The 17364-nt window shown below is 40.3% G+C and overlaps 1 protein-coding gene across 1 annotated transcript in view; it reads right to left on the reverse strand.

Annotated features, from left to right (window-relative positions):
• Positions 1–11732, reverse strand: part of ERO1A (endoplasmic reticulum oxidoreductase 1 alpha) — a 44904-nt gene extending 33172 nt beyond the window's left edge. Inside the window, exons 1-3 of the mRNA XM_029239234.1 lie at positions 10972–11732; positions 2484–2603; positions 1583–1666 (exon numbers count right to left, since the gene is read on the reverse strand). Coding sequence (XP_029095067.1) covers positions 1583–1666; positions 2484–2603; positions 10972–11085 — 318 coding nt within the window. The 5' untranslated portion in view covers positions 11086–11732. The remainder of the gene's footprint in view (positions 1–1582; positions 1667–2483; positions 2604–10971) is intronic.
• Positions 11733–17364: the final 5632 nt, after the last annotated feature.

Here is a 17364-nt window from a genome sequence, read left to right on the forward strand (position 1 = left end):
TTCCGTTTTTTTTGTTTGTTTTTTGTTCTTTGGGTTTTTTTGCGGTACGCGGGCCTCTCACTGTTGTGGCCTCTCCCGTTGCAGAGCACAGGCTCCGGACGCGCAGGCTCAGCGGCCATGGCTCACGGGCCCAGCCACTCCGCGGCATGTGGGATCTTTCCAGACCGGGGCACGAACCCGCGTCCCCTGAATCTGCAGGCGGACTCTCAGCCACTGCGCCACCAGGGAAGCCCGCCATTATTCCTTTTAATGCTCAAATTGTCCCACATTTGGCCACTAGAAAACCCACTAAGTGCTGACCTGTGTCTTTTTTATCTGACCTGTGTCTTTGTCTGCGCCTGTGTCTTATTTATATTACCCCAGTAATCTTTAACAGCACTTTTTGTTTTCTGTTATGACAAGATACTCCAGGTTCATCTTATATATCTCTTGTTCCAGTCTTGGAATCAACCATTTTTTAAGGCGCTTTCCTCTTTCAGAGGAAAATGGTACTAGTTTTTAGTTGTGTGTTGGCCACTTAATAACACAGGACCTATCTGCCTATCCTCAAAGTGATGCTGTGAGTAGAGATAATGATGTATGTGGGACAGCTCTGTAAATTGCAGGGTCCTATTCTAATGCTAAGTATATTCAGTACATTCCTGAAATAGATTACACCTGCCCAAAGGGAAGGACCCACACAGAGACAATCACTTTATTGTGTACTCTTCTACACTCTGAACTAGGTCAATGTATAGTCTTTTCCTATGACCAGATATTTAGATGGTTTCTAATTTTGTCATATAATAAACTATGCCAAATTTATAGACTGATTTCAGCAGAACTGACATCTTTACAATATTCAGTATTGCTTTATGGCCATCTTTGGACATCTATCTAATTATTTTAGTAAGTGAAATTCTTAGCAGAATTGCTAGGTCAAAGGATATGTACCTTTTTTATTGTTTGGATACATTTGCTGAATTGATCTCCAAAAAGACTTAGCCACCAGAGTGCTCATTTCTTATTCCCAGACTAACACTGGATACTGTTTTTCTTTTTCACATTGGCCAATTAATAATGGAAGTGAAAGAACATTGTTCTGATTCACTGTAAAGGGGATAAATAACTGGCCTTTCGACTGACAGAGAGTCCAGCCTCTATGGGCAGCCAATCTGAGAATTCCTAAGTAAAGCCAGTGGTTTTGTCCAGACCCTCCCCAAGGAAGAAAATTAATACATCCATAGAAAAAGGGAGAGATTTTATTTGTACCTCAATTAATTTCATTTTTTTTAATACTACAAACATAACTTTGGGTAAGACATAAGAAGAAAAACAAATATCAAGCCAAAAGAACTATTAATCTCAGTAATAAATCAAAGGATTATATTAACCACAAAATTCAAATTCTATTATCATGAAGACAGAATAATTCAAAATAGGTTTTATATTTATAAGTTTAGGTTTTTAATATGTTAATTTTAAACAACATTATATTTAACCTAAGGATTGAAATGTTATTTCAGTTATACTGGCCCCTTTCAAAAGTCGCAATTATTCAAAAAAACATTTGACAGTTCTTAAACGTATACACCGTTCTTACCGATTGACAAAGCTTGACAGCACAATCCCTTCTTCCACACTGGCTGATATCATTCCAGAAAGGACACGGCCTTTTCAGGTTTACCTGTAAAATAAAATATTAGAAAAAAGTTATAAATGTAAGAATTTTGAGATTATAACAGACAGATGTAGAATTATGATACTATAACCTGGTCATGTTATCAGCTACAATTATTCTATTTCTTCCACTAAACAGCTGTCAAATTTCAGTGGTGGTGTAAGTGTGTAGCTGGTATGAATAAATTGGTAGACTTGGTTAAAATGACAAACTCTGCTACTAAACAGACTCTGAACAGATGGCAACGGGGAGCCAAAGTAGCTCATGTTATCACTGCTCAACTCACAGTCTTCTTTCTTTTTTTCTTTTTCAACTCACAGTCTTTTAATGAAAGTAACAGCTAACAGACAATTGTGAACTCAGATTGTAACTACATACTCCAATGATGAGGTTTTCTAAACTCTTTCAATAGATATCTCAAGATAAAATGTCACAAGTGACTTGTTAGAATACAGGTCAGAACAAAGTCATGTTCCTTCTCAAAAATATTTCTCTTTTTAAATGAATTGGAGTAAATCTGATGTTTTAGAATGTTATGAACAACTCATGACTTTGATAACGATATAACAGTTTCTGTTCTGACTTCAATTTGACCAACTAGGTTCTAACTCTAGTGTTCAAAACTCAATTACTGAAATTAAAAGTATCCAATGGGTCATTTTAGAACCATATGGTTCATTCTTGTGAACTGCATTTTCCTAATATAGCCTTGCTCAATTTTAAATAATAAGCACAATTTTGAAGCTTAGTGATTCCTAAGAAAATGTAATTACCCATTTAAACGTTAAGTGTTCCTATACCAAAAAAAAATTGTTTTAAATACCTTGTAATATCTAAAGTAGTCGCTTTCCAGGAGTTTTTGAAGTCTTGGGAAAAGCCTGTAGTTATTAAATTTATCAATGGTTTCAACATCACAGGTACAATCATCCAAGTAACCACTAACCTGTTACAAAGAAAATGGAATATTATATCAAAATGTCATAGACGCAACAGGGTTTTGTCCTTACATGGTTATGATAAAAGAGCCCTTTACTCAACCAACCCCTAACTTCCCTCCTCCCCGTAATTTTCTGAGATGGGACATGACCATAATCTAGTGATGCTATTGCCCTTACTATATACCTATAGGAACGCAGTGGATACCTTTTGTAGGGTGGGTGTACTGAGCTCATAATGACATACATACCCCCAAAGAGTTGGTCCCCTGCAGCCACTCTATAACCCTGCTCCCCAAGACTGACCGGGGGTGAGCATCTAAGCCAAAACAAGTCATGGTCCCCTCTCCAGGAATCAGGAATTGAGGCTAGGAAGGAGCAATGTCTCCCTCTGTCACTAAACCAGTGAACAAGTAAACTCAGACCATATTCCATCACATGAACTGAGGAGCACGTGAGCCAGTTGGCAGAGAGAGGAAAGATTTTTAAAGACACAGAGAAGCAGAGACAGGAGATGGAGAACATATGCTAGGTGGATTCCCTAGGGTTTGCCTGCTCCCACTTCCACCATCTTTCCTGAAACCCAGTGGCATTCCCATCCTTGGTTTTTCTGAGACTCTATATTCTTATAATTCAGTTGTCTCTGTCTTTCCTTTATTTTAGTTTCCCACAGGATGTGTAGGTCACAGACTAGCTTGGTGACTGTATAAAAAGAAGTGATATTGAATTTATAAGAGAAACAATAACTCATTATAAGGATCTAACAACCCTCAAATGTTGGCCATGACAATTTTTATAGATTTGAAATGGTACTTAGAAATGACTTATCCTTAGCAACACTGAGATAGCAAATTAACCACAAGGCTAATCCTGATCTTCAAATGCTTAAAACCAATGTCTTAACTGTATTTACTAAATCAAACTATTCAATCATGTTATAATTAGAGGCAATGGGAAATCATATTAAAATCAGACATTGTTAACAGTTGTGAAGCTAAAATTCTGAGATGTTTATTTGGGACTAGGCAAACACCTAACAGAATTAATTAAGCAGCGCTTTTAAGTAAGTTAAAAATATATTATGATTTTTTTAAACTAAAATTTTTATTTTTTTAATATACAGCATGCTGCAGAAAAGAGATCCTTATACTTTGGTCTGAATATTTACATTATAAACCACTTTGGGTTATATTTTAGGGAGAGTTATTGACAATAAAAAATAATTTAAAAATCTGTTGGTAAGGAAACAAATTAAGAATACTTCATTGAAATACTGAATTTAGGTGTTTTCCTTTTGGAATATGTAAAATCCTACACTATCTTTTAATTTTAGAACATCACGAAACAGTAATGGAAATTTTTCACCTAAGAGATAAGAATACTTGGGATGATGACGACAATATTCAAGAGCTAAGTTTTTTGTTTGTTTGTTTCGCCAATTTGTCTAGTCTTATTTGTTTTGGACTAAAGAGTTCAGTTTCTAGAAATCTGATCTACATATTTTGTCACTGTAATAACTATTTTCATTTCATACGCAAATGTGTCCTTGTTTCCTGTAAAAATTATCTGAGTACACAAGAATCTTAAGAGTCCTAATTTTGGGTACCAACAAAACAAAAGTGCTTCTAACCCAGATGATTTGATTTTTCACACCTCTTTCTTTTGAGCCTTCAAAGCAAAACTTCTAAGAACATAAAATAAGCTACTGTTTCTCCTCTTGGATACAAATTATTATACAAAGAACAACAGGCACAAAGGCTGCAAAGGCCAAAGAGACACATGCCAGATAGAGATATTAAATCACAAAAGAAAAAAACACAAAAATCTTAAGAGGAAGGGTTTGAGGCAATCCATTTCTCCCCCCACCCCAGGAATTCATTTTTAAGGTAAAAATCTATCCTCCCCTCTTTTGGAAAGCTGCCCCTCAGGTACCACTCACCCCCTGCTCAGTTAACTGTCTCTCGTATGTGTTCCCATGACACTCCACATACTCCTACACAAGAATTACCTCACTGTACTGAATGTATCTATCTCACTCCCACCCACTAGAGTTAAGACCCTTGAGAGCAGGCTCATGTTTGTTCACTTTTGTATTCCCGGTACTGAGCACTGTAGAAAGCACACAGTAGATGCTCAATAATTATTTGTGGAATGGGTTGGTGAATGAATTAATGAATGCTGTCCATTGTCACTCTCATTCACTGGAGCCCAGCACTGCACTGCCTAATTATAACTATGTACTTCCATGTCACCTATGGTGGTGCTCAGTGCCAGACCATGCCAACTCAAGGGGCAGGAATGCACTCACAGAGCAAGGAAAGCAAGCAGCAAAGGCAAACAACCCTTTGTGTCCAATATTCTACTGATCTATATCCTAATTACAAAAGGAATGATTAGAAGCCCCACATCAGAAAGAAATGCAAGATGCCTCCAGAGCAGAGGTGGCTTATAACCTAGAGGCCACAGAGGAAGAGAAGGCAGGACAATGGGAGATTTAAAAATCTTCTGCCCCTTACCTTAGAAATTGAGTAGGAGGTATTACCAACGACAATGACAGGCCACAGGGCAGCTAAGGAGGTACAGCAGCGGGTGAAAGGAGTTTCACTGGATGGAAAGAGTCCAGCAAAGGAGAGGCAGGAAGATACTTGGAAATCCAAGCCATCTGACTGTTCAGATAAGCTTGCCAACAGGCAGCAGAACCTGATCCCTGGAAGGAAGTCTGGCAGGTATGATTCCAGGCCCAGTTCTAGAAATTAGAGAACCAGGCATGTTACCAGAATAGAGTCTCAGGAAAAGTCTAAGGCAGAACTCCAGTTGATGGACCCAGGGCAGAACGCTGGAAACAAAGCAAAGTCCTATTACCTAAACTAAGACCAAAAGACAGGTGCTGATTTATAAGAAGAATGGCTTGAGGCTGTACTTCAAAATGTGCTATGGCTGCATAAGTAACCGCTACACTATCTCCCAAAGTGAAATAGAACTCTGGCCCTACCATAGGAATCCAAATCTTTTAAAAATGCACCCCCCTCCCTGCCTCTGCAACATACACACAAAGTGCTTGATGAATGCTAAAATTTGAAGCTTGCTGCTCTAGGCTTCAGGTGATGATCAGCTTTGGTTTTGTGGAGGGCCAGACTAATAGGAAGCAATGGAAAGGCCCTTGTTGAGGGTGGTAGATATAAGGACCAAGGTAGGCCTAACACACAATGTCACCCAGTTTAAAGTCCTGGTCTCTTAAGAGCTGGAAAGCCTTTGAAGGCCTTCTCTTGCTATCTTCAGAGCAACCCAGCAATCCCCTCCCTCACACACCCTCAAGGGGAGGTAGTGTATAACAGTGGACAGCAGGCAGGCTCTGGAGTCAGGCCTTCTAGGGTGGAATCCCATCTCTGCTACTTATTAGTTGTTGACATTGCCCCTGCTTTTTAACTTCTCTAGGCCTCAATTTCCTATCTGAGTACAAAAATAGAAGTAGCAGTAGTTTCCATCTCAAAGAGTTGACATCAAGATAAAACGACCCACAGTAAATGCCCAGTAAATGTTGATCATTACTATTACCCTACCACCGCTTAAATGCTTCCAGTGACAGGGATCTTGCTATTCCCCCAAAGCAAAAGGCCAGGTTTGCAGTTAAAATTCTCCAAAAACTTTACATCTGAAGCTCCAGTGCAACACACAACTAGATAACCAAATGTTAGCTCCATTATTTCTCCATTGACTCTGATTGGTTTGGACCAAATACCAAAATACAAAAGACAAGGGAAAAGAAAATACACTGGCCTGCTTGTTCTCTAGTTTTTGGATAGAGGTATCCTTTACTTTGCAATGAAAGACAAAACAAAAAACACTTTCTAAATAGTCTTCCTGTGTCCCAACAACTTCCAGTCCTACCATAGATTTTTTTTCCCAAAGCACTATAAGAATATATTCCTCATACTTGTATGAAATACCTTTCAAAAGTGCTCAAAATGCGCTTTATTTGGCAAAGAACCGCAGTTGTGCTAAATTTTATTGAGTTTTATGACCATTAGAAAAAAAAAAAGAACATGAAAAACATTCATTCACTTACAGAGCAGACTGGGACAACTGTTAAAGAAAGAATAGAAACACCAAAAGATTCAATCCTGGCTAGTAGGCACCATTCTAAGAACATGGAATGCTATGAGCTATTTCTTCTTTAAAGTCTTGGTCTTGCTAGAACTTTAAATTGTTGCTAAATGACCCAAAGTATGGCAACCAACGTTAAATACACTTTGGTCCACTTGCTTTGTTCAGAAAAGCCTGGAATGTTGGAAGCATTCACAGTCAATGGACACCTCTCCAGTATAACCTGTTTCAAAGATCCCTCTGACTAAGTATTAATCCTGGACTTATTTCCACCCACCACTTAGCATATTCTCAAGTGTCTCTTCCATGGCCCAGCCACTCTGACTAACAAAAACTCTTTTTTTTAAATTGACCTAAACAAGACACCCAGACAAGTAAGTCTGCTAAAATACATGAATGCAGAGTGTATCTACAATGCACTCCAAAGGAAAAATAATCCACCTTTGAAGTAGCTATTATGGATTATCTGAACTACTCCCCTTTCATTAACCTGATGGAGATTTACTGCATTCAAGCAAGTGGATCTGAGGGTTACCAGCATTAGCTATATTAAGAGAGATAAAACATTCTGAGTATAGAAGTTTACAAACTCATCTCTAATTTTAAAAAGGTGTCCATACTGCCTCCGTATCTGGGCTTCAATATCTCTTCTGAGGTGATTTCTTTAAAATGCATCCTGGGAGTCCATGAATTGGGACTAAAGTTCTGTTACATTCGTTCTATCTAATGGTGCATAACGAGGAAATAATTGTCACAAAGGAATAAACTCTGAAAAATATTCATTTACTTCAAGCCCATACCTACTACAATACTATTTTGATTTAAAGAAAGGGTGAGTCCTGATTTATGAGGTTTTTACACAATACTGTACATGTGTTAGACTTCACAAACTTGTATACCAACAGGGGGAAAATAGCCAATTTTCTGTGTAAAAAAAATTTTTTTTAACATTTTTTAACAGAATGATACAGGGATTGGGGGAAAGAGAATGTATATAAGGAAGATTTATAAGTTCCAGACAATAGATCACTTATTTTGAGCAACTAAGCGGAAGCACTGTTCTCAAAAGAACTTACAACATACAGTGAAAATGGTTTTAATAGGATGTGATGTCAACTAACAGGCATATGCAATAACTCAGGGGTCCCCAACCCCGGGGCCGAGGACCTCTACCGGTCCGTGGCCTGGTAGGAACTGGGCCGCACAGCAGGAGGTGAGAGGAGGGAGAGCCAACGAAGCTTCATCTGCCGCCCCCCATCGCACGCATTACTGCCTGACCATCCTCCCACCCCCCAACCCCGGCCCTGGTCGGTGGAAAAACTGTCTTCCATGAAACCAGTCACTGGGTCCAAAAAGGTTGGGGACCGCTGCAGTAACTGACTAAGTTTAAATATTCATTGGAAGCTGTCAACCCATCTTCAATTAAGAATATACTTCAGCTCCTGTAGTGTTCACATCTTGTATTATAATTTCCCTAACACTTGCTGAGCACCAATTATTTACCAGTCTCCATACTCTGGAGTGTCAGGAATTGGGACTAAATTGTAATTTTTTAATTTATTTTTTGATCTCTCAAAACTGTTCATAGTAAGCCTCAATAAATGCTTATTGAATTTAGTCTGATTATTTGTAGAGCTTTGTACATTTTACTTCAATGACTTTCTGAGGTCGAATAACTAACTACATGCTGCTCTGGCTCAAATCAGAACCCCTAAGTCAGGCACCCATGCAACAGTGTGGTGAGGGGTGATGGTGTGGTAACTCAAGGCAGAAGTGGTAAGAGGCACAGGCAACAGGAAGGAAGAAAGGGATATGACTATAAACAAAAAGAGAGTCAACAGGACTGTGTGGCCAGTTGGAAACTGCAAATAGAACCAGACAAGATTTGAACTTGTATTTCCAAATCTCAGGTGAAAACTTAGTTTCTAGCAATATTTACTAACTTTTTAAATTTTTAAAAAATACCTAGGATCCCCACCTCTTCCCAAGCCCCAAAGAACATGATGTGCTGAACTGTAAGCTCTTCAGAGCAGGGATTATGCCATAGTTATTTCTGTATTCCAGACTCTCAGATCAATGTACATAGTGTTTATAAATGTTTTTTGAATGAATAATTTGTTCCTCCCCTTATCTTTTCTTTCTCCATTTTTTTCTTTTATCTGTCTCTCCCTCTGTTTCAGTATGCATGTCAATATGTTTGTCTCCATCTTTGTCTTCATGTCTATTCGTCACAGTCCCCTCCCTCCTTTCCTCCCCTTTCCCCCATCCCTTCTATTACTGAACATAATAGAACTAAGGTACACGTGTTTCATTTATTGAATTGGAATTGATGGTCTCTGTTTTTAAGTTTATTTAACTAAACCATTTTAAATTTCCCTTAAATTTTTTTTTACTCATTTTATTACTTTTTAATTTGGCTCTGGAAAGAAAAACAGTCACTCTTGTTCTAAAAGAAAGAGAAAGAGGTCTAACAGATTTTTGTGTATTTTAATCTTGAAAATATTGTGAAAGAGTAAAAAAGCCTAACACTAATCAGAGGAAAAAGTAAATGAATATAAAAAACTAAAAGCTCCCCAATTTTAATCAAATATCTAAAATGGTTATGGGGGAGGGGAGTGAACGTTTAAAAGTTCAACATGTACTTTTATTCCATTATCCAATCTCTAGAATGTAGTTGAAAATGTTACAATGGAATCTTTCTGCACTGAATACCTTATTAATATTTTTTTTTTGCGGTGCGCGGGTCTCTCACTGTTGTGACCTCTCCCGTTGCGGCGGAGCACAGGCTCCGGACGCCCAGGCCCGGCGGCCATGGTTCACGGGCCCAGCCGCTCCGGGGCATGTGGGACCTTCGCGGACCGGGGCACGAACCCGTGTCCCCTGCATTGGCAGACGGACTCTCAACCACTGCGCCACCAGGGAAGCCCTGAATACCTTATTTTTAAGTCCACTTATTTCTAATTTACTTATTTTTAAATGTTTAAACTTTGTGATACATTATATTTGTAAGCAGAAGAAAAATTACCCTTTTTCTTTTAAGTACTTGATTGTGTACTGTTTATAATCACTGAAGGTAAAGGAGCTTTTCAATCTCTTAGTTATAAAGCAGCAATTTTCTTTCAATTTCTCTTACACCTTCCCAGCTATCACTCACCCCAACTTCCAAATCACTCAGCAAAAAATAAAATCCAAGAATTTAAAGCAGTGAAAGAGATGACACCTCTTCTCATAATATTTAAATTCTTCTTTCCTCTGTGAAATAGTATTACCCCCCCTACACACATAAAATGTTATTTCTGATAAGTTAATGGTAACGTCTACTTAAAAGGAACAATTTGGATACCCATATCTCAATTTTGTATAAAATGTAATTTTTATCAACAGAAGCCAACCAAAAGGTGACTTTAAGAATAATGATATTAAAATAGCAGATATTGTGGGCAACTTTCTTTGAATTTTTTTCTCAAGGTACCCACATCTCTTACTAACAGAAGGAAATAACCATAATAAGCTTGTAATTAAACTTGTGCACTGAGGTCCGTTCTCCCAATTCAGACCAGCAATATGGATGTCACGGTAAAAGAGTCTCACTACATTCAGGAAAAACAAAGGACACATAGGGCGAGTAGTCACAGGGCAACCGCGGCCCCCAAGACACCAGGCAGTTAGGCTTAGACACAGAAAAGCCACACGAAGGCATTCTCCTGCCTGACAGGGAGATCTGAGGGCAGCCCCCCTGCAAAAGCCTGTCCTGGCCAGAAAGGCTGGAGAAGACATCCAGCACAGGCACAGCCCACACTGTTCCAAGTCAAATTAGAAGTCAGGAAGACCCAGGTTCTGCGAAAATAAAAATACTGAGTGTGACTGTGTGTGTGTGTGTGTGTGTGTGTGTGTGTGAGCGCGCGCGCGCGCGCGCGCACCTTCCCCAGGCACGTAAGACCAAAAAAGATGCACAAACCAACTAGGTAGAAACAGCGGTGCACCCACACCTCTCGTCCCACGCCTGATCGGAAGCGCGGGAGGGCGATTCGACGTCGGTTCAGGCTGTTTGGGGCGGGGGGGGGGGGAAGGGGGGAACCGGTCCACACCAACCCAGGCGAGATGCAGAGGATTCAGCCCCTGCCAGGGAGCAGAAGCACAGGGGGTTCCTTCCGGAAGGGTGGAGATGCAGAGACGCACCTCTAGCGCCCCACCTGCCCGGGTGCGCGGGACAGAGCGCACGGCGGAGGCAGGGGTCCCGGGATCCGCAGCGCCGCCACGCACACCCCTCACCTGGCAGAAGCACCTCTGCGCCGCCGTCTCCGGGGGCTGCTGCCCGCCGTGGCCCGAGCCCAGCAGCCCCACGGCGCCCAGGAAGCCGATCAGGAAGCCCCAGCGGTGGTCCATAGCCGCTCCGGCCGGTCTTCGCGCCGCGCCTCGGAATCCCCAGCGATCGGGAGCAGGCCGTGAGTCCGCAGATGAAGCCCGCGCGGGCCTGCCCCCGGCCGCGCCCCACCTCCCGGCCGCCTCCCAGGCCCGCCCTCGGCTCTCCAGCCTCTCAGAAGCCGCCACCTCCCGGTGCAGCCTGCGGACGTGCCGGGGACCCCGCGGTGGCAGTCCGCGGCCTGAGGCCCGCTTCCTTCCCCACGCGTGAGGCTGACGCACCAACCCGCTTCCCGGCTCGGCCCCTCCCGGCGCGCCGCGCCCGCCCCCCGGCCCCTTTAACTCCCGGGGCCCGGAGACTGGAGTGGGCTGTCTGCCCCCAGCCCCGCGTGGGAGTCGGGGTCCTTCCCTCTCCGAGAGCCGAGCCGGAGCGAAAGGTGGAGGGGTCTGTGTCTTCCGGCAGGGCCCCGCCCCAGCCTGCTCACTCCCAGCCAATCCTTCCGTATCTCAGTGCGAGGAAATCAAACTGTGAATTATGTGTCCACAGTGGCCCTGGCTGAGTCCTAAGGCTGAAAAGGATATTCGTGATCATCTATCTAGACCAGGGCTGCATATCTAATCTAGATTTTCCGGTAGTCGCATCAAAAGAGCAAAAAGAAACAGGTGAAGTTAATTTTAATAATCGATTTTATTGAAACCATTATGTGCAAAATATTTCAAAATATACTCAATAGTAGATGATTCATAAAATATTTTACATTTTTTATTTTTAGCTTTGAAATCTGATGTGTATTTTTTACGAACTAACCACATTTCATAGTCAGATGTGGCCAGTGGCTACTGTGTGGACAGAGGGGGAGATTACTCTTTATTTTATAGGAGGAAACAGGCCCAGAGAGGTGAGGCAATGTGAGCTATAGGAATGGGAGCTGGGCAGTGAGAGAGCCAGGTCCTCTGATCCCAGCTGTGGGATGGGTCCATCAGCTTTTTTTTAAGGATAAATTTTCAAGGTGAAACTGGAAAACTGGAAAAATCTTACACATTACATTAAAAGCTAAAATATTTCTATTTAGTTTTTTGGTAAATCTTTTCCTGTTTGTTTCTGCTTCTGTTTTTTCTTAAAAAGCCATCACTTATTGACATAACTCTAGGATATGGTAGGCCTCAAATAGATATTATACTCCTATTTTCTAGCTGAGAAGAATAGGCATAGAATTTATATACGTTATTAAAAATCACTTGGTATGGTAGGGGTGAGACTCAAACCCTATGCTCTGTCCATCACTGCCAAGTGAACTGACATGTAATTAAAAAGTCACCAATCATCTGACATCCTGGTGGGCCGGGGAAGCTCTGATCTTAGTATCTACAAAATGCAATGTGTGCATATTAATACAATCTCTCGCTTTACTCCGAAAGTTACTTTTTCACTATACTGTGTATGGGTTCTACTTATCCTTCTAGGGCCAGACCCAGCTCACTCAATCCCTCATCATGAGTCTTCCTGGTTTCCTCTTCACCCAGTTCCACTGGGTGGAACTTACACTCTGCCAGATTGAGCTTGACATTAGAGATATAAAGATGTATAAAACCCAGTCCCTGCACATGGATGGACACCCCATGGAATTTAGTATGTAATCTTTTATGACAGTTCTACTTTATGTTTCTACCACTGAACTGTAATCTCTTTTAACTCCTTAAGCAGGGACTATGTCTCAAACATGCCGGTGACTCCCAGAAATCTTTGCACACGTTTGTAAAATGAATGAATATATTTCATATGGCCACAGTATTAATATCTGAAGATTAAGCTATCAAAAATGAGAGACACAGTATGAAAAGGGGGAAACTAAATGGATAAAACCTAAAATTGCAGAAAGAAGCAATCTGAACATCATCAGCTCTGGATTTCACTCTGATGCAATAGCCCGTAATTAGGGAGAATTTAAAAACATCAATATTCCCAGGATGAAGGCTCTAGTCCATAAGATTCAAATTCTTGCCCAGAACAAATTTCTAGCAAACTTAAAATCAGAAACAGTCACCATATAAGACAATTTTTTTAATTTATTGTCTTTTTTCCCCAGCCTTATTGAAGTATAACTGACAAATAAAATTGTCAGATATTTAAAGTGTATATCTAACTGGTTTGACATACATATACATTGTGAAAGGATTCTCCCCATCAAGTTAACCCATCTATCATCTTACATATTTACCCTTTTCCCCTCCCTTGGTGAGAACGTTTAAGTTCAACTCTCTCAGAAAATATCAATGGTACAATACAGTGTTATCAACTATGGTCACCATGTTACACACTAGATTCTCAGAACTTATTCATCTTATAGCTGAAAGTCTGTACCCCTTTATCAACCTCTCCCTGCTTTCCCAACCCCCTTGCCCCTGGCAACCAGTTGTCTACTCTCTGTTTCTATGAGTTTGCTTTTTTATTATTATTATTCCACATATAAGTGATACCATGCAGTATTTGTCTTGTCTGACTTATTTCACTTAGCATGGTGCCCTCAAGCCCCATCTATGTTGTATCAAATTTCTCATGCTGAATAATAGTCTATTGTATACGTATACGACATCTTCATTATCCATTTATCTGCTGACAGACACTTAGGTTGTTTCCATGCTTTGGCAATTGCGAATAATGCTGGATGGATGTGGAAGTACAGATATCCGGGTATATACCCAGAAGTGAGATTGCTGGATCTTACTTTATTGTCTTGAAAATTATATTTTTTCCTATCAGATTTGTAAGTGATTTTAGAATGTGTAAAATACAGTTTTATACACATTGTATAAATATTACTGACATTTCCCTGAGAACCCTTTTGAGTTGGTCCTTTGTGTGAGTTCACTTCTTCAACTCTGCCTCCTCTCACACCATCTTGCCTATGTTAAGGCCATGAAATAACCGATTAGTTATCTAATAACTAAGGAGCATCCACAGGGTACATAGTTCAACCTTGGATTTCTGAAACTACAGCCTCCCATATATTATAACTTTGCTAAACAATAGTAAATTTTTTAGAGATGAACAAGGCCACGGTCTTGTTATTCTAATACTAGTGATCATAACAATAACATGACTTAGATTTAATGTACACAGCATTTCTTGATGGAATTCTGTTTACTCTGCAAATAACAGCTATTATTATTTTTTTAATGACCAAAGCAGGAAATGGCTTGAGTCCAATTTCTCAAAATGGAATTTCTGTGGGAAACTTCTCAGTACATGAACACTTTCTGACGTTGAATTGACTAGAAGGAAATGATTAAGGAAAAAAATGTGATCAAGGAAAAGGATTATTATGACACACAAGAGGAAGAAAGGCTAAGTAAAATCCTAAAGGTCTGGTTCCGATACTTGATTAGATCTATGTAATATTTACTGAATGTAAGTGTGCATATGTTGTATTGCTAGACTTTTCTATTGGGCTGCTTGAGATCATCTGAGTTGGGGAGACCTGCCACCTAAGCTCTGTCATCACCTTCTTTACCTCAGGTTCCTGAAAGGATGAACTATAAATAGTAACTGACTTCACTTCCTAACTTCGGGTTCATACCTTAGCCCAATGTGCAGTCTGGTTGCCAACTCCACTCTCTTACTCTTCTTTACCTGACCTTCTTATTGGCAAATCTAATTGCCATTTTTCATTGAAATCATAACATCTCTGCTGCATTTTGACAAAGCAGATTCCTTCTTTCTTTGATTCAATTTCCTGTGCACTGAACATTCCAGATCCTCCTTATAGTTCTCTGATATTATTTAACTGTCTCCTTCATGGGCTTTCCCTGAGCTTTCCTCTAAGATGTGAATGTTCCCCAGTATTCTATCCTTTCTTCAGTGCTTTTCCTCATCTATACTCTCCCCTGGAGAAACTTGCCCAATCTCATGATTTTAAATATTTCCTTTATGCTAATGACTCCCAAATCTATTTTTCCAGTTCAGATCTCTTCCTTGAGCTTCAAAATCCAACTGCCTATTGAACACAGCCATCTGGTTTTCTCAGAAATGTTTGATCACATTGCCATACGTATCTAGACAGCTAGAAATCAGGAAACCATCCTCAGTTTCCCCCTCTCTTTCACCTTCCATAACCTATTCTGTCCTGCCAGTTCTGTCATCAGTTTATTTCCTCCTCTCCATCTTTATGACTAAGGACTAGTTTCAGCCCTGATTGTTGCTCACCTGATTTATTACCATATTTCCTTAACTGATTACCCAACTTCTAGGCTTGTACCCCTCAAAAAATAGTCTTCCCTGCTAGCCTGGTTTCTCAAAAACGTAAATCACACTTCTGTCTAAAATTTGTGATGCTCCTGATCTGATGCTTCTGAATAATTAAATTCAAGATTCTCAGCACGACATTCAAGGTCCCTATCTATTTCTCCAACTTCACTTCCAACACCTCTCTGCCTTATAGTTAGTGAACTGCTAACGATTCCTCCAGAGACCTTGTTTCCCGCTGCAACCGTTAGAAGTACTGATGAAATCTTCTAGATAGTGAAAGAAAAAGACAAAAAGGCAGAAATAGATGAGAAGAGATAGAAAAAAAATAAGGGGACTAATTCAAGGAGAACAGTCTGACTAATAAGAGTACCACTTAGAGAGAACATGCAAACATAGGAAATAATCTTAGAAGTAATTCAAGAAAATAGCCAAAATGGAGGGATGGCTATCTAGATTCACTGGGCATACTAAATGCCCAGTCAGTGGATGGAAAGTGTCCCTAACAGAGATAAAACTTTCAAAAAGAAGAAAGAAATCTTGGTTCCTGACAAAGAATTGAGAATCAGAAGGGTACTACAGAAGCACTGGAAGCTACAGGACAATGGAGCAAGGCCTCCAAAATTCTGAGAATTCTATAGCCAGCCAAACTATTAATCAAGTATGAGAGTAGAATTAAGATATTGTTAGATACAAAGAATAATGTACATCTTTAAATCCTTTCTAGGAAAATTCACTGAAAGGATATGATCCAACCAAACAAAGGAGTAAAACAAAAAAGAGGAGACCTGGGTATCAGGAAAGAGAAGATAGTACACAAGAGAGGAGCTAGGAAAGTTCTAGAAGGGAGTTATGCAGCATCCCTAGAAGAAGATGGAGGCCTCCAGTAGGGGTGTCTCTAGTTAAAATTGGGACTGGAGGGATACCTGATGTGACTTTCTGAAAAACACTATTCAGAGGAATTTTACAATTGTATTGTAAATTTGGGAAGAAAAAGTGATTTTAAAAAATAGCTAAGCATATTTTTTAAATGAGGCAGCTTTTAATTATAGGACATTCAAAACAATTTTACAATAAAGCAAATGTAACTATAGTATATTGCTTGACTTGCATAGCCCCACAATAAGACAAGTGCTGGACGGTGATTTAACCAAAACTTGTATATATTGTATATGGGGGGGTGGAAGTAGGGAAAGTGGGAATCTGGAATAATATACGGGTGCTGAATCTTTATCTTTCTTATTAGGAAGTCAAAAGATAAAGCCTAAAATTGACCTAACAAGAAATAGCAGCATAAGCATATTAGTTAGAAATGTGGAGGTAAATACAAAAAAAAACAAGTTAAAGAATTGGAGGGGCTTCCCTGGTGGCACAGTGGTTAAGAATCCACCTGCCAATGCAGGGGACACGGGTTCGAACCCTGGCCAGGGAAGATCCCACATGCTGCAGAGCAACTAAGCCCGTGCTCCACAACTACTGAGCCTGCGCTCTAGAGCCCGCGAGCCACAACTACTGAGCCTGTGTGCCGCAATTACTGAAGCCCACATGCCTAGAGCCCGTGCACCGCAACAAGAGAAGCCACTGCAGTGAGAAGCCCGCGCACCGCAATGAAGAGTAGCCCCTGCTCACCACAACTAGAGAGAGCACGCACACAGCAACAAAGACCCAACGCAGCCAAAAATAAAAATTAAAAAAAAAATTAATAAAAAAAATAATTGGATAGTGGGGCTCAGGGATAGAATAGGGTGGGGCAGTAGACTCCTCTTTTTCAATCTAAGACTTGTAGTACTAAAAAACAACTTTATGTATTACTTTGATTAAAGAAGAGTATTTCCCAGAAGCTAGGAATTCTAACTTCTATTCCTACATCAACATTTTGCTTCTCGGCCATAGACACATTCAATTAAGTGCATTCTGGTAAGTATTTGGGGGTAGATATTTGGACTGACAAATTTCTAAAAACTCGAGTGTTATAGCTGATGTGTGAGCAAAAGTAGTTGCTACTTGCCTATCTGGTACTGTTTCTCAATTCTCTCTAGAAAAATATCAGTTCCTGTTGT

This window comes from Monodon monoceros, unplaced genomic scaffold (genome assembly GCF_005190385.1).
Source record: "Monodon monoceros isolate NGI ecotype Baffin Bay Population unplaced genomic scaffold, NGI_Narwhal_1 Super_Scaffold_21, whole genome shotgun sequence".
Lineage (NCBI taxonomy): Eukaryota > Metazoa > Chordata > Mammalia > Artiodactyla > Monodontidae > Monodon > Monodon monoceros.